The 25,413-nt window shown below is 46.2% G+C and overlaps 3 protein-coding genes across 4 annotated transcripts; 1 reads left to right on the top strand and 2 right to left on the bottom strand.

Annotated features, from left to right (window-relative positions):
• The first annotated feature begins 4,327 nt into the window (after nt 1-4,327).
• Nucleotides 4,328-6,385, top strand: LOC136528037 (lipid phosphate phosphatase 2-like). 2 transcript variants are annotated; one of them, XM_066520933.1, is made up of 7 exons: nt 4,328-4,678; nt 4,827-4,914; nt 4,992-5,101; nt 5,257-5,347; nt 5,486-5,674; nt 5,787-5,846; nt 6,056-6,385. In XM_066520933.1, exons 1-7 carry the CDS (start codon nt 4,436-4,438, stop codon nt 6,235-6,237), a joined length of 963 nt encoding a protein of 320 aa, XP_066377030.1. In that variant the 5' UTR covers nt 4,328-4,435; the 3' UTR covers nt 6,238-6,385. The 2 variants fall into 2 exon arrangements, with proteins under 2 accessions (XP_066377030.1, XP_066377029.1); XM_066520932.1 differs by having other exon boundaries at nt 5,254-5,347.
• A 3,062-nt stretch (nt 6,386-9,447) lies between these two features.
• LOC136529644 (uncharacterized) lies at nt 9,448-10,448 on the bottom strand. Its single transcript, XM_066522718.1, has one exon. It carries the CDS (start codon nt 10,404-10,406, stop codon nt 9,516-9,518), a length of 891 nt encoding a protein of 296 aa, XP_066378815.1. The 5' UTR covers nt 10,407-10,448; the 3' UTR covers nt 9,448-9,515.
• Nucleotides 10,449-13,324: 2,876 nt separating this feature from the next.
• LOC136529675 (uncharacterized) lies at nt 13,325-14,588 on the bottom strand. The gene has a single exon (XM_066522750.1). The coding sequence runs from the start codon at nt 14,550-14,552 to the stop codon at nt 13,608-13,610; it is 945 nt and encodes a 314-aa protein (XP_066378847.1). The 5' UTR covers nt 14,553-14,588; the 3' UTR covers nt 13,325-13,607.
• Between the last annotated feature and the right edge of the window lie 10,825 nt (nt 14,589-25,413).

Raw genomic sequence — 25,413 nt, 5'->3', positions numbered from 1 at the left:
CACTGGAGGCGTGGTTCATGGCGACGTCCAGTAGGTCACGGGTGGTACGGGGCTTCAGACAGCCAAGCTTGTGGATCAATGACTCATAGGTTGTCCTAGAGAGGAACACACTGATGACGTCCGCGTCAACGACATCAGGAAGGGAGTTGCATCATTTTGAGAACCTATGGATGTAATCCCACAGGGACTCATTGGGCTCCTACTGGCAGCTCTTGAGGTCTCAGGAATTCCCAGGACGGACATACGCCCCTAGAAATTCCTGATGAAGATCCTCTTGAGATCCGCCTAGTCGCGGATGTTGTCAGGCGAGAGGAATTCGAGCCATGCTTGAACATGCTCCCCCACACAGATGGGGAGGTAATGAATGATGAAATGGTCATGATCCACTCCTCCGGCTCGGCAGGCGAGCCGAAAGTCTTTGAGCCATATACTGGGATTCGTTTCCCTGGTGTATTTGGCGATGTTGGTAGGCGGTCGGAAGCGTTATGGGAACGATGCTCTCTAGATGCGACGACCAAAGGCCTATGGTCCTGGGCCGTCCGACTGGGACTTCGGTTGTCTGGTCAGCAACCATGCCTGGGGTGCGTTTCCCTGCTCCCCTCGATGATCCGACCGAGGCCCATGCCGCCTGCTCTCACCGCCCCATGATGGACATCATCATCACGTCGGGCTTGACGCCGATTGTTGATGACGCTACGAGCATCTTGGTTCAGGCCGAGCCATTCGCGCACATGTGGTCGGTGTGAGCGGGCGCCTGGTCAGGCCATGGTGCAGCTGTGGCCTCCTGTTCCACACCCGGCGACTGTAGTGGTGAGCGAATGGAGCGATTCGACTAGTGCGCCCCCATTCTCCTGGTGGGGAGAGAGGTCGCGAGTCGGTGTCACGATGCAGAGCTCTCCGCCTATTGAACGACGGTGGTTTCCACCAGCGCCCGAAGGTTCCGGCGGATCGCCTGCTCCTGGGAGTCGATAGGCTTTGGAAGGCCACGCAGAAGCATCGCCGCGCGGTGATGTTCTGGCCAGCCCGAGCAAACTATGGGGGATCGTTTCCTTCGTCCATGATGTTGCGCTGGACCTAGCGAGCGCGACCCCAGGCGCTGCTCGCTAGGTTACCCGCGCATGGCGCAGCGTGCTGCGCCGAGCGTGTCAACCCAGGCGGCGGCTAGCTCTGCTGCCTTTGTCGTAGCTCCTCGCCGTGCTACTACGCATGCGCGAGGGCCTCTGCATGAGGGGCTAGAGGGGTGTGAGTCTATAGAGACTCCGCTACCACCGGTGGCTGTCCCGGAGCGTCCGCCATAGTGCACTCCCGGGACAGAGGGTGGCTAGGTGCCACGACGTCGCCAATACTGGAGCCGTCGCTTTCAACCTCATCATCCATGAGGTTGTGGAAAGAGGCAGGAGCATAGCCCGCCATCACCACAAATTTGGATGTGAGAGGGGGCAGCGTCCAATTCTTTCGGAGCCCCCGTGCGTACGTGTCCGTGGGCGACGCGAGGCCGTAGGGGAACCGGTTGCATAGCGGTTGTGGTGGGGACAACGGGGTCCCTCCGGAGAGTCGGTGGAAGACATTAAATAATGAGTAAAGAACAATATGTATGTTATTCATAGTGGGGTTTGAGCCTAGCATGGGCTCGAAGCGAAGCGCAGGTGTCTTGCCGTTGAGGTCGCCGGGTGTCCTAGAGCCGACGGAGGGCACTACTCTGACCGGCGCCGGGACAAGTGCCTCCTCGTGAAGGTGAAGCACACCGAGCTAGTTGGCGATGAAGTCTAGGCTTCCATAGAGGAAGATCTGGGATGGCTCAAACACGAGAGGAACCCACATCCCAATAGGTAGGAGTGTGGGAAACTCCAGCGAGCCAAAGCGAGTCGTATCGCTTGAGCCCATCATGACGAAGATGGCGGAAAGGTGGGCCATCCGATGACCAAAAGCGTGAACGTACGGCATCCTCCCCACGAACGGCGCCAACTGTCGGTGCGAAAAGTGACCAACAAGTAAATATTTGTGATTTTGCCTTACGTTGTGATCGGATGTGGCCTAGCACTCAATGACACAGGGTTTATACTGGTTCATGCAACGTGCCCTACGTCTAGTTTGAGTCAGTCGGTGACTTTATTCCTGAGCCTAGATGCTCGAAGTTTGCTATGGGGTTATAAACGAGTGGGAATAAGATGGGAGATGTTAGAAGTCTGGTCGGACTCTGGACCGAAGGGTCAAGAGTGACGGGAGCTCCTACATGCGCTAAGTATTGGGACGTATGCTCTGTGTGGCTTTAGAGTTCTAGAGCCGTGGAACTGTTCGAGTGCTCTGAATATCTAAAGCTAGCAGAGAGAGAGAGAGAGAGTCAGAATGACCGTCCTTTGTTGGGAGAGAGCGCATCCCCTTTTATAGGTGAAGGGGATGGCCTTACAAGTTTAGAGAGAGAGAGAGAGAGAGAGAGAAAGAGTGTTCCTTAGTCTTGTTGCCCACGCCGTCGGATACAAGACAATTTGTCGGCGTCCACAATACTGTTGATGCCCAGATGCATGTGGCAGGCTCCATCTTGTTCTTCTGGTATGGCAAATGTCGGCGCCTACCATATTGTAGGACAAATGTCGGCGCCTACAACACTGTTTGTGTTCTGATATATCTAGAAGGCTGCAAAGTACCCTTCTAGCATGGTTTGACAGTAGTGTCCTGTAGGTGTGCAGGGTATGGTCCTCGGTATTACGGTTGACTTGAGCGCCTTACCTTATCTGCTTCGCCTGATTTCTTGGGTCCTCACCGAGCGGGCGTCCCCGGCCGGTCGTTCCTAGTCGGCTCCGACCGCGCCGGTCGGAGAAGAGCCGTAAGCAGAGGTTCGGTGTATTCCCGGTCGTAAAAGCGGGTCAGAGTCGGAAGTGAGCGTTGTCCTCTCATTGGCTAGGCCTTTCGGTCGAAAAAGCGGGTCGAAGTCGGAAGCGAGCGTCGTCCTCTCCTTAGCCAGGCCTTCCGGTCGGAGACTGGATCACTCTTCCGGCCTGTCGTTAGGTATCTGGGCCGGCCTAGGAGTTGCACGTCGTTTGTAATGCCGTCTGCTAGGCTGAGCTTTTGCAAGGGAGCAGGCCCATTAGGGACCCTGGGTTTATGAACCCGACACTAACAAAATGTTGGACTTCTCCTAGTGTTTTTAAGTAGTAGTAAAACACTACCACTAGTCATAGCACATGGAAATCTCATTCGGAGGCATTTAGTAGAAAAAAATTATACTAAATTTTGAATGCTAAAACACTAGGAGAAGCCCACCTCACTGGGAGAAGTCTAAAATTCTGGTTGTGATTATACGGATGGACTAAAAGATAGGTTGCAAAGGTCCATGCTGCCAACAACATGCTGCATTGTTAGTCTTGTTAAAAATACAATAATGATAGGTAGAGGACATTGTGGCTCTAAATAGGATAAAATGAATATGTTTGCTAGTATTAATAACAGCACATGTGGTAAAAGTGTGGCTATTAGATATCCTATCTTTTTTTTAATCTTTTTGGATACATATATTATCCATATCCATTGGGACTTTCACTTTCCACATCCATACCCTTATCCATATTTGAAAAGGACAGATATTATGATATCCATTTCCAATCGAATAAAGGATTTTTTAAATATGTGGACTGTCCATAGGGGATAGTGTTTGAAATGTTTAGGGTAGCAAAATGACTGCTTGTTTAGTTCCCAAAAAGTTTCCCAAAAAGTGCTATAGTAGCCATCACATCGAATCTTGCGATACGTGCATGGAGCATTAAATGTAGACGAAAAAAAACTAATTGCACAGTTTAGTTGGAAATCGCGAGACGAACATTTTGAGCCTAATTAGTCCATGATTGAACACTAATTACCAAATAAAAATGAAAATGCCACAGTAGCCAAATTTCGTGAACTAAACACAGAGTAAGCAAAAAAGCCAACGACTTTTCTAGGCTCCCCTAGCTTAGCTTGTCAACATCTCCCTTCCCAAGAATCTAAGATGGGGTGTTTGATTTCTTGGACTAAATTTTAGTCCATGTCACATCGGACGTTTGGATGCTATTTAGAAGAACTAAATATGAGTTAATTATAAAACTAATTACATAGATGGAGGCTAATTTACGAGACGAATTTATTAAGCCTAATTAATCCACCATTAACACATATTTACTGTAGCACAACATTATCAAATCATTGACTAATTAGGCTTAAAAAATTCATCTCGTAAATTAGCCACAATCTATACAATTAGTTATTTTTTTCATCTATATTTAATACTTCATGTATGTGTCAAACATCACAGGGACTAAAATTTTCCTGCAGAACCAAACACCCCCAGAGAAAACGCCCTCAACAAGCTCCTCCTCTTTCGTTCAGCTGTTCAGGGGAGGAGGCTGAGAGGAGCTCGTCGCCTCACCCTCACCGAGGCTGCAGTGCAGGTGAAGGTGAAGATATGCCGCCACCGCCGGCGACCCCTGCCTCGGGAGCTGCGACCGCGATGCGCCCATACTTGAGGACACACGGAAAGCAAGTCGCTAGGCTGCACCTGTTCGACTGGGCCGTGCTGCTCCTACTTGTCGCCATGTACGCCGTGCTCGGCCTGCTCCAGCCGTTCCACCGGTTCGTCGCAGAAGACATGATGGCAAGCCTCCGGTACCCCATGAAGGACAACACCGTGCCTAGCTGGGCCGTGCCGGTACGGTGCATCTATGCTACACCACATCTTCTGAAAAAAATCATATGCATGTTCTGGGTTCTATGCTTATATATATCTACGAAATTGCAACTGCAGTTTCTCCCATCCAGGAACAAACTTTGATTGTTTTCGACTTAATTTTAAACAGATTATTGCCATCGTTGTGCCGATGATTTTCATCGTTGGAATATACATCAAGAGGAGAAACGTTTATGACCTGCATCATGCTATTCTTGGTAGGTTAAGTTCTTATTCTTACGCTAGCTGATTTGATTTTTCATGGGATGTGTGGTCATCATCAGCTTATTAGCAGGCCTTCTGTTTTCCGTTCTGATAACGGCCATCCTGACCGTTTCGATCAAGGATGCTGTTGGCCGGCCCCGCCCGGACTTCTTTTGGCTCTGCTTTCCCGATGGAGTCCCGGTAAGTCGCTGCGATTGTCACTTCAGTCACTTGATCTGACGATTAGAATGTTGACACTTCGAAACTGTTCATTAGTTTGAGAATTAGAATGTTGATGGAAGTCGTAACTCTGAGGTAACGAACTATTTAGCTGAACATTAATTCTATTTTAGAAGTACAACAACATCACCGGAGGTGTCATCTGCCACAGACAGCGGAGCGTAATCGAAGAGGGGCACAAGAGCTTCCCAAGTGGGCATTCTTCAGGTAAATGCTGAAAGCTAGCCATTCTCTGAAATCTGAATGCATGCAGTTTGCCAGACTTGGATTATCCATTCCATTATTCCAGTTTGCAATATCCTCTGCCATAAAGATTAGCTGGCTGTCTTTCTTGTCCTTCTCAAGGTTGTTTTGCCGGGCTCGGATTTCTGTCATGGTACCTGGCCGACAAAATCAAGGCTTTCGATCGAAGAGGCCATGTCGCCAAGCTGTGCATTGTTCTTCTGCCTCTGCTTCTTGCAACGATGGTTGCAGTGTCGCGAGTCAGTGACTACTGGCACCACTGGCAGGATGTGTTTGCAGGTCGAGTTCTTGGTAAGTATCCATCTCAGTTACTCAGTTCAGCTGCTCTCCATCCTACTATAACTTTTATGATTCCTGAAGATCACACATCAGCTGACTATATATGCTTGGTACAACTCTGCAGGATTGGTGGTTGCTTCGTTTTGCTACCTTCAGTTCTTTCCTCCACCCTACAGTAAACATGGTATGATGCTTAGTTGCATATGTCAGAATAGTAAATCTTCCTTAAATTTATAACGTGTCCTCTGCAACTACTAAAAACACACGACTAAGCAAGTCTGAATTAAAAACCATTGGGCTTAGGCGCTTAGCTTGTTCTGAATTACGAATACATATCGTTTTAAACAAACATAGTCTATAACAGTGAAACTTTCGATAACTTTTGAACAACAGGAGTTTGGCCTCATGCGTACTTTGAGCACATTCATCAAACCGAGGGTGAAAGGAATATACAGTCAACAACAAACGCGAATTTACACCATCAGTCACTGACACTTGATCTTTCTGGATCAAATGTGATTAGAACTCCCAGCCATGCACTGGATTCCATGGAAGAAGGAAGCAGAGCTCAGTGACTGATGAATTCAAGGTTTCCGTTTCTTTCTTTTCTTTTATTTTTGTAATGCAGGTGAAAGGAATAGATGACTTCTTACCGAGACACTAAGTATGTGTTTCGTTTGGAGATGATATGGGATGGTATGAATTTATCCCTGGTTTTTAGGATGGGACCATCTCGGCTTTTATTTGGCTACTAGAAAGAATGGGACCGTCCTAGTTTCTTTTTTGGTTGGAGAGACTATACTACATGAGATGGTTAGCCGTTTTCTGCCTGTTAGTCACTGTTAGTGTATGTGGGCCCATTGACTACATTGACTAATGGGTAGAAAACGGTTATCTATCTCATGTAGTCCATTCCTAGAAAATGGTTATTCATCTCATGTAGTCCAGTCCCACACAAATAGTGACTAATGGGTAGAAAACGGCTATGTGAAGGACCGAGAAAGGCAATCAAGGGGTGTGAATGGGAGCCAATCAATTTTTTCTTCCGAAATGGTGACTGTCCCAAACAACCATCTAAATCACCAAATCTTACAAATGTGGTGCCCTTGAGCCAACTGGTGGCTGAATGTTCTCGGTGATGACCGGAGAACACAACGGGACACTAACAAAAATGGAAAAAAATCAATTGCAACACCGAGACTCACCGAGATCCAAAAGTGAGGCTCTCAACGTTCATCAACCGAAAGAAAGAGCTCACAACAAGATCACTCAATCCAATTAGTGACTTGATGATTTGAAAAAGTTCCTAGGCACATTAGAAAACCCATGGAACAAGCAGATCGAAGAACGGACACTAGGAACTCAAAATCACCTTGGAGAGGCCTCCTTCCTAGACAAACCCAGCTTCCCTAGGGTGCAAACCAGGTCTTGCCAGGATGCTAGGTTGGCATAGCCTAGATGCTAGGTTGGCCTGGCCTACTTTGGCAATTTTAGCAGCCCCAAACTAAACTTTAAAAAGGTGAAATCCATTCAAATGAAGTCCAATTGGGCTCAAATTTTGAAGATGTTCCCTGAGATATTTATAAACTATCCCCAAAAGATCAACTCCAGAAGATTAAGGAACTCCGTAGATCGAGAAAACTCTAAACCGGATTGGGGTTTGCCAAACTTTCCTCAAAATCCCCCAATATTGTGCTCATGAGGAATCTGGTCAAATCGACTTGCAGATATGTTCCTCATATGTCATAGCACATATCCAACCATCCCAATCGGTCTCCAATCCCTCGAAAAATGAACTCACCGAAAACGCAAGAGAAGGGGTCTCGAGAGAGGAAAAACCGATTCAAATAAAAAACAAAAAGTAGGAACTTAGATCTCAGAGGAACAATTGCTTTATTTCTTGCACCCACAAGATCTGGTTCCTACAGAGGACAACTTAACACAGTAGAGGTCTGATTCTATGCACTTTGATCTCTACTAGTACAAACTCAGACTTAGACAGAAAACAAAGACCTAGCGACTCTAGAAATGAAAGACTAGAGAGATAGGTTGGTTAGGAGGAGCCCTCCTTATTTATAGAGCTATTACACAATCCCAACAATTCCCTTAGATATTTTGGTTGAACCACATAACCTAAGGGCAAAATGTCCAACTCAAGATCTGTGAAACCTATGTCCATGGGCTCTTCATGACTTTGCTTTGCCTCGACGCAAGGTTCGCGATGACTCCACGTGCCTCCTCCCGTTCCTGCCAAAACTCCAACCAGGTTTTGAGGCCCAAACGCGAAAACTATCCGCCGGTGGTTTTGAGGCCCAAACCACCAAACCCTTTGGAGAAGCGTTTCCGCTACGCCTCCACAATCTCGACACGTGTCACTGTCACCCTTGACCATCCGATCACCAAGTCCTCTTGCGCCTCTGCTTGACTTTGTCAACACGGTCTACTCCTCCTCATGTACTCTTGCTTGTTGATGATGTCCCCAAGTGTCAGCCACCCATGGTCAGTCTTCCGGCCATCTTGGTCCCTCGGTTCAAGCCTTACGTTCATCCTTCACCGCTCCTAATCCATCAACACGCCACATCTCTACTTGACCTTTTCCATGCCCGTCTACCATCTCTGTGCTCAACACCTGCACACCAACACAACCAAGAGACATGTTGCACACACACACACTCACGCCATGGTTAGTCTCCAAACTGAACCAAAGCCGATCAACTTCTAACAATCACTCATCACAACTTGACACATATGTGCACATATCAACCATGTGTTCGCACTATCCATCTCATGTAATCCAATTCCTCCAACCAAACAAAAAAATGGGATGGTCCCATCCCTTCCAACTAGATACGAGCTGGGTTGGGCCCATCTTAAGAATCAAGAATAGATTCATTCGATCCCATATTGTCTCCAAACCAAACACATAGTAAGAGGAACTAAATACACATGAGGATCCATAGTTCCAATACTCATTGATAAAACTATGGGCATGAGGAGATGGGCTACATCAGCGCCCAGTCCAACCTCCCTGGCCTATAGGGGCAAACCTCACTGCCTCCTCCACCAAGCCCTCGTTGGTGGACTCAGTGCCTAGGGCCCCGCATTGCTAGCAATCATCGTGTCATGTCGCATGACGCCGATGGTTGGCAACACTGCCTAGTCACCAGAGCGTCGACTGGTCCCTGTCTGGTCGCCGGGTTTCTCGCCCAGGGCGCCCTATTCCGCTAAAGCTTGTGGGGCTTTGCTTCAATTGTTTTGCTGCCGATCACATGGCCGCTTCCTGTTGTAACCCTTCTCATTGTTTCTTATACTATTGACACTCAACTAATCCCATATTCAGGAATCTATTTTTTCTAACCGGCTTTCGTGCTTTCTTGAGTGGTCCGAGATCCTTTCGATTTTAGAGGATTCTATGTCTAATTGCTCAAAAAAATGGATTGGTTGATATACAAGTTGATTTCCTGTTACGATGGATGGAATAGAGAATAGATAGTCCAATAGCTCCAGCAGCCGCAATACACACTTATTCGTAACCGTGATAATCTACATGCGACCGTATTTGTATCTATTTTGGTATCCGTGTCTGATTGTCAATCCAAAGGAAAATATATGGCAATTCTGTTCACATATCCGATCTATTTACGTCCCTAGGGACAGTTATCCTTGGGGTGCGAGAAATAAACATTTTACGTCCCCGTACGTACCGTTATCATTGGGATGAGAAACATTGTAAAACGCTCACTCTCTCTCGTATATAGAACAACGAGAAAGTCTTGGCCACAACATGACGAAAAAGCAGGCAAATTTTGACTCAGTGTGATCGATAACACAAAATGGAGAAATAATATACGACTCAAACAACAGGCGTGCTTGCTCCATAGTTGGTTTCCATGGATAGGCAGCAGAACATCGTGGCTGCCACCATGGAGAACAACTGCGCACCAACAAAGGGAAGATCAGATCCAGAAATTGCACCCACGAGCCACAAGTCCTGGCTGCTCATCGTCCCAGACAAAAACGCGTACATGGGGACCGGGTACGGGTAGACGACAGCAGGCAGGAGGTTGACGACGAACACAAGCACGGCAGCCTCCTTCCTCCTTGCTCTCATAAGCCGCCACGCCCGACGCAGCGCCCAGACGCTGTGGCAGCCTCTATCCACCGCCGACACGGCGATGCTCACCGGGATCACCGTGGCGAGGTAAAGGTAGAGGAGAAGAGCCACTAAAAACATCGAGTAGCCACACAGAGACTGTATGCCTGAGTCAGCGTAGGTCCATGTGGATACGAGGAGAAGCACTAGTAGAGCGGTGAACGACAGCTCCAGCACGCCGGCGAGGGCAGCCGTGCCAAGAAGGCCTCCGATCCTCTCCTTGACCGCCTTACGCGAGAGGCGCTCGCCGGAGTACGTAGTGGCGGTGGCGAGAGAGGTGACAAGCTGGGTGGCGAGTTTACTCGCGAGGTAGGAGAGGTAGATGGCTAGTAATGACAGCTCCTTGGAGTGATTGGAGCTCGCGGTGTCAGTGGTGATCTCCGGCGTGCTCTTGTGAGCTCTGATGTCGGCGAGGATGCTGGTGGCGAGTGGGTGGGCAAAGTGGACGGCGACGGCGATGAAGATGAAGGTGTGGGCGAAGATGAGCAGGAAGGTCTTTGCAAAGAGACCGGCGTCTTGCATCGGGAGGAGCAGGGATTCCTCCATGAGTCTGATGCATGGCGACAGTGAGGAGCTTGCTTTGGTGGCCATGGCGTAGTGCTGAGGATCAGTCAAGAGACAAGATTTGGACAACTGGAAGATGGATTATACAAGTGGGTTGCGCGGTGGGTGTAGACGTGTTGTTTTCGTTTTCACTGGCCGGATTGGATGACTTATGGTGGATGTCGCTGTCATAGCGTCATCGGTCATCGGTCTCTCCGACGACTTGGAAAGCAGGTCGTCGGAGCAGGCAACTCTGAACTCTGATAGGTGAGTGGATTTGTCGCATGGAGGATCGTGCCCACCAACGACTGTAGACATACTCCCTCCGTAAAAAAAAATGACGTCGTGGAATTCGTGTTAGCCAAACTTTTTTAATTTAACTAGACCATAGCTTTTGCATAACTTTTACTAAAGTCAGAATCAGACAATCTAGCAGTTGATGGCAAGATAATTTGGAGGCCGATGTGCAAAAACCAACATGACTTTAAATTTGTCCTGTTACCGTCTTCGACCCTGAAAATCCATTGTTTTGGACCTCAAATCCGTCCTAGAAGTTGAAATCAGTTTTCAGTTTTTCTTGTTTTCTCTCTTTAATTTTTCCTTGTTTCCTCTGTTTATTGCTCCATACAAAAAAATAAAGAAAAAAAGGAAAAGAAAACATATAAAAAAGAAGGGAAAACAATGAAGAAACAAAGAAAGGAGTAGAACAAGCACTCTCTTGGCAATATCTCTGAATCCTTTCTTGGTCCTTTGTTTTAGCTTATTGTTCTACGTCTAGGGATGCATATTAGACCAGCAGCTGTGACTAGTACTTTAGATATTTATTCAGCTTTGCTAATCTGTTGCGATTGTTGCTAATCCATTGCTACTATATTGTGGCTGTCCAAGTTCCACCATCTTCTAACCAAGTACAACTAGGTTCACCTTTCCAATTGTTACACGGAAGCTACAATGATATCACAACCAACCACCAATTGCACTACCTGCTGTATTTCTTACAAACACTTGTAAGACTGTGGTAAGACACTTGAGAGTTGAATGCCTTATTTCCTTGTCCACCTCCAAGTAGTTGGTAGGGATAAAACTTTTTGTGTTGTCTTCTTCTTTCTACTAACAATGTCAGGCAAACCTGAGATGAGACCCATCCCACAAATTTCAACGATTGTGTGTCCAAGAACCAGCTCCAAAAGCTTATACGAGATGAGAGCACCTTCATTGATGAGAAGCTTAATCATATCATGTAAAGTATCAACACTTTGGCCAAGCGGATTGAAGATGTTGAACAACGACGACTTGAGCTGCATCGTGATGACATTGGTGATGTTGATGATCTGAAAGATGAGGATGCTGGCAACACTGAGGCAGACGATGAGGCGTGATGTGCTGAGCGCGACGCACGGTTACATGGGAGACTACATCAAAACCGTTGCAGTATGAGAGGTAATGACCGAGGTAATAGTCATCCTTTTGCTAAAACCAAGTTTAAAATGCTTCCTTTTGTTAGCTCTGCCGGTCCTAAGGCATATTTGGATTGGGAGCTTGCTGATACTAAGACATATTTAGATTAGGAGCTTGCTATTGAGCAAAAATTTAATTCTCATCTAGTACCTAAAGAACATAGAGTTAGGCTTGCTACTAGCGAGTTTACTAGATTTGCTCTTTTCTGGTGGAATGATATTTGCAATGATGTTAATGCCGACAATCACAATATAATCAAGAATCAGAAGCCGCCTCCAAAATCAAGAAGCACTCTAAAAGGAAGAAGGTTGATTTCGGTGATAATTTAAACACGGAAACTAAGCTAGCGACGAAAAGGGTTGTTAGTTTCCAACCTTAGAACATCCTTTGAAAATTGGGAGCCCTCACCAACAAACGGTTGCCGAAATGGTGGGAGGAGCCACGACTAAAGAAGTTGAGTGAGTGAAGAAGAAGAGGAGGGAATTGTTTTTTTTCCAGCCATTTACCACCATCGGATTAAACCGACAACCGGCGGTGATATATGTTTTTACCGCCGGATCATAGCATGTGGAGTTCAGTGTCCGAACAAATCGACAATGAAACTTCTAATCACCACCAGCACGGCGGACGATGCGGTGTTTGGAATCGTTGCGATTTCCACCGCTGGATCATATAGAGAACTGAGGGTGCTAGCTTGTTCTGCTGTCGGCTCTAACGGGCGGTGCATCCTTCCATCTTCAAACCGACGACGAAGCTTCTTATCTCTGCTGGCTTGTATGTGCGTCGCGCATTGGGCGACTAGTCAGCAGTGCTAAATGTTGCACCGCTGGTTCAGCGTACGATGCAACGGTGAAGACTGGCACTATATTCACCACCGGATCATACGCCGGGCCAGCGTTGAAAACATTTATCACTGCTAGTAAGGCACCCTTATGGGACCCCTTAGACTATGAACCGACGTGATATGTATCACCGTTGGTTCTCACATAACCAGCAGTGAAAGTCTCGGCGGTGATTAAACTTTCTATAGTAGTGAGTCCTACTAGTATTAGGGAACAATCGGGAGGTGAGATTTGAACAAGGTGCGGGTGGATGGTATTTATAGTTAGGGCAACCACAATGTATCTTACCAAATCACTAAGTAAGGGTGGGGGCGGTAGCGGTTGGTATTTGTTGTTTGAGTTCACACAATGTGATGGCATTATTAAGATACGCCCCATCTTAGTAAAAAACACATTTATCTCAACCGTCATCTTCTTTATGGAGCCCCATCCGTTCGGCTTGACTGCTGAACAGAGGGTAAGAGCCTCTTTGGCAGGACTCGTACGGACTTTGTCAGTGGAGCCAGATCTCTCTCCTGGAGCCTAAAAAACCAGCTTGAGTCAGAGCCGCACCAAACATACTCTAAGTGTAGATGTGAGGATAAATTATTTTGTATTCATTGCTACCAGGTTGTAAGGTTATTGCCTGGTAAAATTGACCGTTGCATAGTGGCTACTAGTTGGCACTTGGTACTAAAATAGCACTATTTATTGCTTCAGGCAAATCTATTGTTACACGCCAGCGACCTTATACTCCCTCTCGTGTGCCACATAGGATTTTTTATGATGTGGAGCAAACAGAGACGGGAGAGAGAAAATTCATGAAACTGCACTTATTCTTTTTCTTACATCACATCCACGAAGTAAATTCTCAAATGAAACGAAAAGGGTAAACGAGGACTATTACATATCGATATTGACAGGTTATATGCATAGTGCAAATCAGGTTGATAGAGTAGCTAATTAATAATCAAGCATCAATTTGCTCCTTGGTAGAAACCTTGACGTACCCCACCGCCGATGCCTGGGTGCTCCCCTTGCACTCGTAGTATAATGCGGCCATGGCGCAGGCTGCAAACACCTGCACGGCGGCCTTCAAGATGCTGTACAGAAACCCCAGGAGCAACCCTGCTGCCATGCTAGTAAGTGCGCATCTCTTGGCCAGAGTGTAGACAGGGTTCAAGGCAGTGGCGAGCACGGCAGTCACAGAAATGAAAAGCATGGCCCGTCTGCGCTTCCCCTTCATCAGCCGCCACGCCCGTCCAAGAGCGCCGGCGCCATGGCAACCGGGCTCGGCCACTGCCACGACGACGCTCATGGAGCAGAGGAAGGAGAAGTACACGAGGAAGATGAAGGGAACCAGGACGAGCAGCGACCCCACAAAGAACAACACAAAGTATTTCATGATCTTGAGGCACATGAGTAGCCTAATCATGGCACCAAGAAGCGCGACGTAGGCGACCTCCAGTGCGTAGACGACGGCGAGCGTAAGCACGGGGCCTTTCAGCTGCGTCTTGACTTTGCCAAGGAGCGACCCGAAGGTGTGCAGCTCACCGGAGTATGTCGCGACGGCGGCGAAGAGGACGATGATCCGGATTGCTGATCTGGTGATGGCGCCAAACAGAAAATAGGCTGCTCTGGTGAGCAAGAGAGCCCGGGTGTCATCTTGGGTCTTTCGGGTGAGTTGAAGGAAGTCTGGGCTACTGGGATCGGTGGTGTTGAGCGCCTTTGTGTCGAGGTCAATCTCGTCTCTGAGGGGCTGGACGGCGAGGTCGTTGCCAAGGAGGAGTAGACAGGTGGAGGCGGCGGTAAGTGTAAAGACAGCTGCGAAGAGCGTCCGGTTGTGGCTAGGGAGGAGCAGGCCTTCCTTTAGGAAATTGAAGAACGATGGGGTCGAGCTTTGCCCGGTTGCCATGGCTGGATGCTGGAGCTAGCTAGCTAGCTAGCTAGAGAGATAGACAAGGTCGAATAGAAGGTGATGAGAACGAAGTTGGAGTGTATCACAGGTTTTAAGCTAATGGTGGAGTAAAGAAAGTAAGACACATGTTTGGAGAAAACAAACCTTTTACGTAGAAAATCTTGATGCCGATCCAATAGAAAAAGTCGCAGTTGTGAGAAGTGTCAGCAGTCAGCACATATAGGCCATGTTACTCGTAGCCATTATTTCTGAAATCTGAAATATTGGTGGATGTTGCTTAACGCGCTTATGAGTTATGACAGGGTAAGGGAAAAGTACGTCTATATTCGACCTTGGATATTGACTAAAGGAGTCGCCCCCCACTTGGAGCTCCCCCATACGGGCGACTCGGGGGTGCTCGCCGGCGCCGTTGGACCCTTCTTCGGCGGCCGCGGCGAGACGGCGATCTTTGGCTTCCTTGGCGGCGGCATAGGCAATCAAGGGTAGCCTACCATAAATACATCAGTCTACTATAATTACATTGTGCTAACACTCCCCCGCAGTCGGAACGGGAGCACAACGAACATTTAGGCTGGATCGAAACTCCTGAAACACAGAGGTTGGGAGACCCTTGGTGAAGACGTCGACGTATTGAGATGTCGTTGGGACATGAAGAACCCGAACTTGGCAAAGGGCGACTCGCTCCCGAACAAAATGGAGATCAATCTCAACATGCTTCGTGCGCTGATGCTGGACTGGGTTGGTGGAGAGGTAGACAACACTAATGTTATCACAATAGACTAACGTGGCTCGGCGAGGTGGGTGGCGAAGCTCCATGAGTAACTGACGCAGCCAAGAAGCTTCAGCGACACCATGTGCCTCCTCAATTGGGTTTCTTCAACATAAATACATCAGCCTACTATAATTACATTGTGCTAACACTCCTTGCCACCTCTCTGGCCGCCGTCGCCACCCTCTGGCATGCGGCGGTAGCGGCCCGCAAAGGACCCAAAAAACATGATACTATGTATAGTCACCTACCTCTCCCGCCCTCTGTCCCCTCAATCCTCTCCCCATCATCCATGGAGCTTCTGGGGAGCCGGCGGTGCCGATCTAGGAACTTGTGTCTGGATCTCCTGTCTATGCCCTAGATCGGCGCGGCCTTGCAGCGGCTGACGCCTCTCCCCGTCTTGGCGCGGATGCATGCTGGCCGGATCCTGCCCTCCCCAATGCGAAGCTCCTGGGCGTCGACCCGCCAGCGCTGAGCTCTACCAGCAGGGTCGCGGGTTCTTCTCCCCTACTCGGACCCTCTGTGTGCGTGCGTGCGCTCTCCGTCTCGTGCTTTGCCCGAATCTGCGCGTAGCGCACTGGCTAGCGCAGGGCGTGCGGCCGGCCTCGTGGTTTGGCGGCCTCGACCTTCTTCCTCCTCCGCCTTTCTCGGTCTTCTCACACCGTGTGTGGATCGACAATCGGCAGCGCAGATCCGGCATCACCCCGCCCGAATCTTGCGCCTATGTGCCTCAAGCTAGCCATCGATGGCCGGTTGCTGGCGCCTCCGCCGTGCCCGCAGCTGGGTAGAATTTGATCCAGCTCCCCCTTGAATGGTCCTAATGGCTAGAGGGGGGTGAATAGCCTATTAAATATTTCTACAACAACACTTAAACAAATATATGTTAGACAATTAAATGACGAAGGGAGTGTTGTACTAGCCTACCAAAAAAATGCAAACCTCCTATTCACAATTCTAGTTATCCATGATCTCTATATCACACAAGAGGCTAAGTCACTACCACTAAGTTAATGAGCTCTCAAAGACTAGCTAAAGAGCCTCACTAACCACTAGACAAGACACAAGCTAGCTCTCAAAACTAATTACATTAAAGAGCTTAGCTACACTAGGAAAGTAAATACAAGAGAGGCAGTGATTTTTATACCGCCGTGGCAAGAGATGATCAATCAATCATAATGAATACCAAATGAATTTCTCGGAGACAAGATGCCACAAGATTTTGCACTGAGGATCACTTGCTTGCTGGCAAGCTAGTCCCCATTGTGACGATTCACTCACTTGGAGGTTCACGCGCTAATAGGCATCACACGCCTAACCCGTAATTGGGTGCCGCACAACCAACACAAGATAAGGATCAACAAGCCATGAGCAATCCACTAGAGGACCTTTTGGCTCTCTGCCGGGGAAAGATAAAGAACCCCTCACAATCACCATGATCGAAGCCAGAGACAATCACCTTCCTCGGCTCGACGATCCTCGCTGCACCAAGCCATCTAGGTGGCAGCAACCACCAAGATAAACAAACGAATCCCGCAGCGAAACAAAATCACCAAGTGCCTCTAGATGCAATCACTCAAGCAATGCACTTGGATTCACTTCCAATCTCACAAAGATGACGAATCAATGATGGAGATGAGTGGGAGGGCTTTGGCTTAGCTCACTAGGTTGCTATGTTAATGAAAATGGCCAAAAGAGTGAGCTAGAGCCGGCCAAACACCTTTTATAGAGGGGCCAAAGGAATAGAGCCGTTGGCCCCCTACAGCCTACCTCCATGAGGGGACCGGACACACTAGTCAGTTTGACCAGATGCGCGACGCCCAGTGTCCGGTCCCTTAATTCACACCACGTGTCTCTCGATTTAACCAGTGCCGTTCATCCTCAACGGCTAGTTAGCCACAAGCGCGTCACTTAAGTGATGATCAGACGCACAAGAGATAGGAACGAACGTGCCGGTGCCAGCCCTGTTCGTGCGTCTGCACGTGCCACCACCCGACGACCGGACGTGCCGCTCCCAGTGACAACCCAGTGTTAGATCATTTCCAGTAAGCATCTAGAGACAAAAAATGACGACCGGACGCGTCCGATCGTGCCTGACCGGATGCACCCCTACGTCCGATCCTCTCTGGCTCAACTCTAGCGTGCCAAGATCGCTTGCGTCAGCATATGTCATGCAGAACCGGATGCACCCCCTGCGCGTCCGATCACACACAACACTCAGGGTCCGGTCACTTGACCGAGGCCATACCACTGCTTCACCACTGACCGGACGCGTAGGTCCAGCGTCTGGTCCTGCGTCCGGTCAGCTCCAGTGACCTCCTCGACTTCACCAACTTCGCCACCCTTGATCAAATGTACCAACCACCAAGTGTATCACCTTGTGTACATGTGTTAGCATATTTTCACAAACATTTTTAAGGGTGTTAGCACTCACTAGAATCTAAATGTATATGCAATGAGTTAGAACATCTAGTGGCACTTTGATAACCGCATTTTGCGTTGAGTTTCACCCCTCTCAATAGTATGGCTATCTATCATAAATGTGATCACACTCACTAAGTGTCTCGATCACCAAAACACAAAAGCTCATATGGATATCACCTTTGCCTTGAGCTTTTTATTTTTCTCTTCTTTTCCAATTCTAAGCCCTTGATCATCACCATGGCCTCCACCATCAACATGATCTTCACCACTTGCTCAATCACTTGGAATGTGCCATCCTATCTCATGATCACTTAGAGCAAAGTATTAGCACTTAGGGTTTCATCAATTCACCAAAACCAAACTAGAGCTTTCAATCTCCCCCTTTTTGGTAATTGATGACAACCCTTTCACAAGGATATGAATTGAAATTCATTTGAATCCATGTTGCTTGCCCAAGCATATTTACCATGTGTAAAAGGATTTGGACAAGTTTCATGAACCCAAATTGGTAGCATTAGCTCCCTCTATATATGTGCTAAGAGTTTGGATTGAAGCTTGCACATATGTATGAATTTGAGTTGTGTTGGTATTAGTTAACGCAAACAGATAAATCCGCAAGCGCACGGATACTATTGTAGCTTTCATCCGGAGTATTCATAGGTGTCGATTTCCACGAGGAACGAGAAGTGAACTAGAAAAGATCAAGGTTGTCCAAGATAAAAAGTGTTTTTGCCGGTAGAGAGGGGTTTCCTAAGGTTTTCCCAAGATAAACTAGATAACCAAGGTTCAGGCTTACTAAACTTACTTTGGAGCAGCAGTACCTTTCCGATCCTCAAAAAGACTGAGAAGGGGTGATCGGGGGAAGGCTACCAAAAGCTCTATGGAAACACCAATCCGAACGTGGTGGATTATAAAGGCCTGGTCAGAGCTGTCTCCTCTGGGGCTACCGCAACTATTCCATGGGATTGGACCCAAACTCAGGTAAACACTAGCCTAGACACCACGTCTATGCTAACGATTACTACTCTAGTCCAGCTCTTAAGACTAGAGCACTCGGTCGAGCGGAGATCCCATAAGCAAAGTAAAGTAAGCAATGAACTTGATCAAATAGAAATCTTGAAATTACCAAAAGTTAAACCTGGAGGCTGCTCAAGATGAGTCAGCTCCATAGAGGTACAAGGTAGAGGAGGTTCTGACAAACCCAGCTCTTCCTCGGCTCTTTCCTCTCCTCTCTCCCTATTTTCTATTACAAATAGGTGTGAAACACCTAGAGGGACACTACCACTAAAAGTATGAAGAGTGAAGCTCAGATGAGAGGTGTGTGTTGTAGAGGGGACTCTACCCCCTATTTATATAGAGGTGTAAGGCGGTGTGGAGGTGAAATTTGGTGCGAAGCTCAGTCTCCACCGTCTCTGCATGGCCTCATGCGATTGCCATACGAAGGGGCGACAGAAAGGCGCAGGTGGGGCATCACCCGCCCCCTGGGGTTGGCCGCCCCCTGACCTAGCCCTCTCGCCACCGCCTTCGCGTGGTGGGTCGGTGAATGGTCCTAGGCTGCTCCTTGGTCAGTATTTTGCCCGGATAACTTGAGTTGATGGGCCTTTCCATTTATCCTTTGCGCAAATCTATGTCAGAAAGCGCCTTTCGGTGGATTTCTCCATGTATTTGTACTTGTCTCCTGCGAAACAACAATCTCCAAATACATGTGGAATTTGGTCAATAGTAAATGCATATGTGTTTGAGGCTGTTAATTTCTTTTCTTTTTGTGTCTTAATTGGCTATCAGATTTGATTGTTAAGGACCGCCAACAAGCTCCCCCCACACGTAGATCTTTGCTTGTCCCGAGCAAAGGTTAGGATAAAGTAAACATAAACATAGCTATTCAAGATATGGGCTAGCATGAGGTTTATTCCAAAAACTTTACCTCATACCTGTGGGATATGTGGAGTGGCTAACATATCTTCTTGAGTGGTTGAAAAGTGGAATGGCTCTGAACAAAGTCATCTCTTCCCATTTTCTTATCTTAGTAAGTTCGAGGTTTTTGTAAACTTTTTGAAATAAAGCATAGTTCACATGTACTCCTCAAATGGTACTCTCAAATCACTCAAAGTTGTTTGGTTCCTCACTAAGGCATATCATAGCATTACCTTCTTTTTTCTTTCTACTTCTAAAAAGCTTATGTGGGGCTCGGGTAGGAAAAGTATGAAGGCATACCTAAATTGCATATTTTGCTAAGTCAAACAATGGATCCGAGGAGAAAGATGTCATACAATTAAATCAAGATGTGCACGTGTCCGGAACATTAGGTGGATATATAGTGTGGCTAACCTAATTCTACTATGCTCTTTAGAACACATCTCTCTCTTTATTGGAACTTGGAATTTTTTTGTGAGAACATGGGCTATCTTTATTCTCGTCTTTCTTTTATTCTTTTCTTCTCTTTTTTCTTTTTCTTTCTCTTTTTTCTTTCTTTCTTTTTTTTTGATGATAGCCTCACGCCTCCTTTTGCAACAAAACTTTTGAAAGAGATGTCAACAAGGATTTAGAGCATTTATTTTGATGGAACCTAATAAACATATTTTTGCTCACTCCTAGTGTAGGAGTAGAATATTTTTGGATGGATCTTAGTGGAAGGCATGTTTTTGCGACTACTCCTAGTATAGGAGTAGTGCATATATTTGGTGGCGTGTACGTGATCTTGATTTTAAAAGTATGATAACTTTCTCAACATGGGTCAACAAAGTTTGACAAAGCTCAACAAAAACAAGTAGCATATGTAGAAGGTTTTATCATGATATTTGGCCTTGGTAGGAATTTCTTTACCACTGAGGAGTGTGTGTGAAACTGTGGACTTTGACATTTTATAAAAAGAAAATTCTCCAAGTACTTTGAATAGAAAAGGTTGGATTTCCATGTCAATGCCATATCTCACTTCACAACAACTTAGTCAATTTGTTTTTTCGATAAGATATTTTTCCCACAAGCACTAAGTGTATGTAAGGAATAAAGATTATGCAGGCCAATCTCAAAGAGATATATTCAAGTTCACTTTCAAATTTTACTCTAAGTGTGAAACTTGGTTCTTTTTTTTTCAAATTGCATGTTTTAAACGAGTGTAGAATCAGGAGCAAGCACATGAAGTGGGATGGAATCAAACTGAGTTGTGTACATGCTTCTCCACTTGTTCATGATGTGGTTCGGTGCTTTGTTTCATATTTTAATTTTGATTATCATGTATGGCATTTTCAAACACAATCAAACTTATAGGTGCATGGCATGGGTGAGAAGACGGAGTGCAAACTAGTGTGCCTGAGAAAAAGCATGGTAGGTTCGGGTCCCCCACACATGGATTTTTATATCATTCGACACTAAAAGCCAAGTGTGAATGTTGGAGCACCTCCTTAGTGTGTATTGTAGCACCCATGTTCCTATACATTGTTCATCCTTTGTTCCTGTAATTGTTAGTGACAAAGAATACTCGAAGGGAACTTGTCTAACACCATATTCTTTGTTTATTGTGGGAGACTTAGAAAGGTCAGAGCTTTATTTTTAAAAACAAAGCTAAGCTAAATCAAGTTTATTATGCATAACAAAAATATATATTTATTATTATTTTTATTATTATTGAAAAGTTCTAATAACTGAAAAGAACCAAAGAAGCATGGTTTTATTTTATTTTATTTTAATTATCATTATATAATATTTTTTGAGTGACTTTAGCATAGTGAGCAGAGCATAAAGGTTAAACAAAGTAGAGACAACCAAGACAAAATCAATGAGTGAAGCATGTCATGAGATGTTTTTAGAGAAGTTCTCCCCCACACTTGAATTTTGCAATATGCAAAATCAAGTTTGGATGGTAGCACTTTCCAGTGATTGTGCTTCATTGTTGAATGATGTTTGGTTGAATTTACCTTGTGTTGGTATAAATTAATGCACATAGAATAATCTGTAAGCGCACGGATATTATACCGTTGTAGCACTTCACCGGAAGTAACCTAGTTTTATATCAAACTCGAGGAAACATGTGCGAGAATAACTAAATCTAACTTAACCCAACTTCACAATCAAGGCTAGATAATAGGAGCATAGAAGAGATCACAGAGGTCTTCTAGTTCTAACTTTAGTAAGGTTTGTCTTCTATTGTTCAATTCTAGGGATATCACTAAAGAAAACACATGCAGAGTATGTTTCCTATTACAACAATGTCCTGTTAGGCCTACTAATGGGAGGTGGACTACAAAGGATTCAACGAGACTATAAGAGTCACCCTCGTGAGCTGTAAGGGACCGTGATGCCTAAGAGGGGGGGGGGGGTGAATTAGGCAACTTAAAAATCTACTCTAAACTGTGGCCTCTAATTCCACCTTAGCAAAACCTATGCTAGAAAGTAATCTATCTAAATGTGCAACTACGGTTTTGCTAATGTGTTACTATCTCTACCGCAAAAAAGTCTTACAACCTAGGTTCCAACCCTATCAACTAGCCTATCAACTAAGCTAGGAAAGTAAAGCACACAACCTAGGTAACAATGTAAATTCAGAAGGTAAAGATGAGGTAGAGATGCAAACTCCCGTCGACGGCTCTGGTATTTTTACCGAGGTATCGAGAAGCGCTCAAGCTTCCCCCTATTCCTCGTTAGATCCCCTCGCAAGGAATCCCTCGCAAGGGCCAAGCCCCAGGTCGGGTAACTCTGTGGATAGCCCCAGGCCTTCTCCACGCGCAAGTAGGTCTTCGGTGTGCCTTCCGGCAAGCCTCTTCTGGACCGCTCCCCACCGTCTTCACTATCAAGCTTTCGGCCAAACCGTCGTAGGCCTTGTTCCCTTCGGTGCATGGTGGTGGCCACACCACAAACGCGGTTGGTGTGGTCTCATAAGACTACAAGCCCCTCCAAGGTACAACAATGGTGCGCGCAAGCACCGAGTAGTAAGAGGTGTGCAAACGTCACTAAACACTAGGCCTAAACCTAGAGCAAGCGCATATGAGCATGGTCTAACTAACCTAAGCACTTCACAAAGCACTTACGCTAATGACCAAGTGATCTTTAAGCTCTATGCATGTGGAGAGCACCAAAGTGGTGTAGCAACACCCTAGTATCCTTCCCTTGCTCCCTCACACTTCAAATGGCCGGTTGGGGCATGTATTTATGGCCCTCAAGTCGAAACTAGCCATTGTGGCCGAGATCCTCTTTTCTACATGGTCACCGGATAGGGCGGTGCCAGGCACTAGATAGGGAAGTGACTGCCAAGTGGACTAGCCGTTGTCACTGATAGACCGATCGTTGGGGGTACTGTTCATAGGGCGGTGCACCGCCACTCATAGGGCGGTGCCCGAGTCCCCCTTCGCTACTCTCTAGAATTTTAGGGCGGTGGCACCGCCACCCCATGTCTGGTACACTGCCACCCCACGACGGTGACCAGGGCGGTGCACACGGTGCTGTCCGGTGCCACCCTCTTCTCCAGCTATAGCAGCCCGTCTCTGGTGGCACCGCCACCCCTACCGTTTGTTCCATTTCTTCATGTGGCTTTGTTCGGGCTTCAATATCTTTGCGTCTTGGACTCCTTGCTTCATTTCTCGGCTGTCAACACCTCCTCCAATGTCTTCTTTTGAGTGTTGATCATTTTCTTCATGTTCCAAACTTGGTCCAAGTCCGTGTTGCATCCTATTGAACTATAAAATAAACACTAGCAAACACATTAGTCCAATTTGGTTGTGTTGATCATCAAACACCAATATCCAAATTAAATGGGCCTAGGGTCCATTTTTCTTACAATCTTGCTCTTTTTGGTGATTGATGACAACACAATCAAAGCAAGCAAATAATAAAAATTTTGGAATTGAAAAACTATCTACTTGCTAGGATGCAATGCAAAGGCAAGTTTATGTGATGCAAAATGATAACACTTGTATGTATTTCTATGACAACTTATCTTGCCCTTGCAAAATGTCACCATGTGGCATTATGGATTTAATCCTCCCCCTAACTCCATAATCCACTTTTCTCTCTTTCTCAGACCATTACCACTTGTAATTTATTTTATGGTTTGGCTTGCTTTTGGTCCTACAATTTGTCCCCCTTTGGAATCAAACACCGAAAAGGAAGACATTAGTAGCACAGGGGAGGGTCAATTTTTGTGATCCTTTGTATGTGGAGTGGAATAGATCACAAAACTTGACTCTCACATTACATAGACTAAGCTCCCCCTAAATATATGCATACATATGATGGAGGGTGAAATATATGCATAATCGGCAAATTAATGCACAAGGGAGTTTAATCTATATAATGCATGGAAAAAGCATATAAATATCAAATTGAAGTCAACACAATGATATCGGTTAGGAATACCACATGTAGAAACCAATTCGATTGACACCACTTGAAATGGGTGGTGGTCATTTGAAGTTTGATGCTTATCTCTGGGGACTCCATTTTTCTTGCAATGAGACTACTACACACATGATAAGCTTGAAAAGGTGTTAGTCTCAAAGCATCCAACTTGTAGAGTAACCTCCCCCTAAATTTGTGCACACAAGCATGGAATACTTGTAGGAGACATGCACATTGATTTTGAAGTAAAAAATACCACTTGCAGGATGACATCTCATGAATATGAGAATCATTTTGAAGGTGATATTCGAGGGAAATTATCTATGATTTGGACTTTGGCACATATTAAATAACTACTTGTAAAAGAAGCTATGTGCCATGCTCCTAAACAATTTAAACCATATAGGTTTGCTCCAAGGGTAAGAGTGATACCAAGCAAATCCTACCATATGATTTACCTAGTGTATGCATGACAAAAGATAGACATGCAAGTGCAAACCTAGGCATAAAAAGGAACTAGATGCTAATTGAAATTGCAAGAATTTAAATCTAGTTACCTAACATGGGAAGGGGGACTTGGGTCCAAGATATACATTAACCTACTTGGCAGTTACCTTGTTCATCATGATGCACCCCTTGAAATGCATCCAAAACTTTGCCAAGTCTCCAAATGCCCCGAAGTCCTTTGGACTGATCCAAACCTTCTTGGTGCTCTTCATGTTGGAAATGATCTCCTTAGGCACCCAAATACGTTTGGCCCTATTGTTGGCTTGCTTGTTCACCTTGATGGCCACCACCTTGTCATTCTTCTTCTTCTTCAAGAGATAAGGTGTGGAGGCCTTCATGTCCACCTTGTTGGTGTAGGTGTTGGAGAGTTTGCTTGTTTGCTTTTGCTTTTCTCTTTCTTCTTAGCTACTCCCCCATTCTTCACATTGCACTCATAGTACTTGTGGCCTTCCTTGTGGCATACGTAGCAAACCACGGTTTGTCCTTCATCAAGCTTCTTCACTCCCTTGACGGTGTTGTCTTGATGAAGTTGGGCTTGCTCCATCTTGCCTTGCACTTGAGTCAAGTCCTTGGTGAGGTGAGCCACTTCTTGCTTGAGTTGTTCATTCTCCAATGCAACCTCTTGTGTATATGTTTCTACAACAACCTCAACACAAGCTTGGTTGCACAAGGGTGAGTCTAAACATAGATCATTACAAGAAGTAGAGGCCTCCTTTTTAGGCATGTGAAAAATTGAATTTTTCTTTTTAGGTGCCTCGGTGGGGGTTGTACCGACGGCTTCAAGATTTATGTGGACTTATTATTAGACTTTGCATTAAACATATTATATAT

This window comes from Miscanthus floridulus, chromosome 19, assembly GCF_019320115.1.
Source record: "Miscanthus floridulus cultivar M001 chromosome 19, ASM1932011v1, whole genome shotgun sequence".
NCBI classification, from domain to species: Eukaryota; Viridiplantae; Streptophyta; class Magnoliopsida; order Poales; family Poaceae; genus Miscanthus; species Miscanthus floridulus.
The sequence above is the reverse complement of the archived record's forward strand: the minus strand, read 5'-3'. Positions and strand labels throughout refer to the sequence as shown.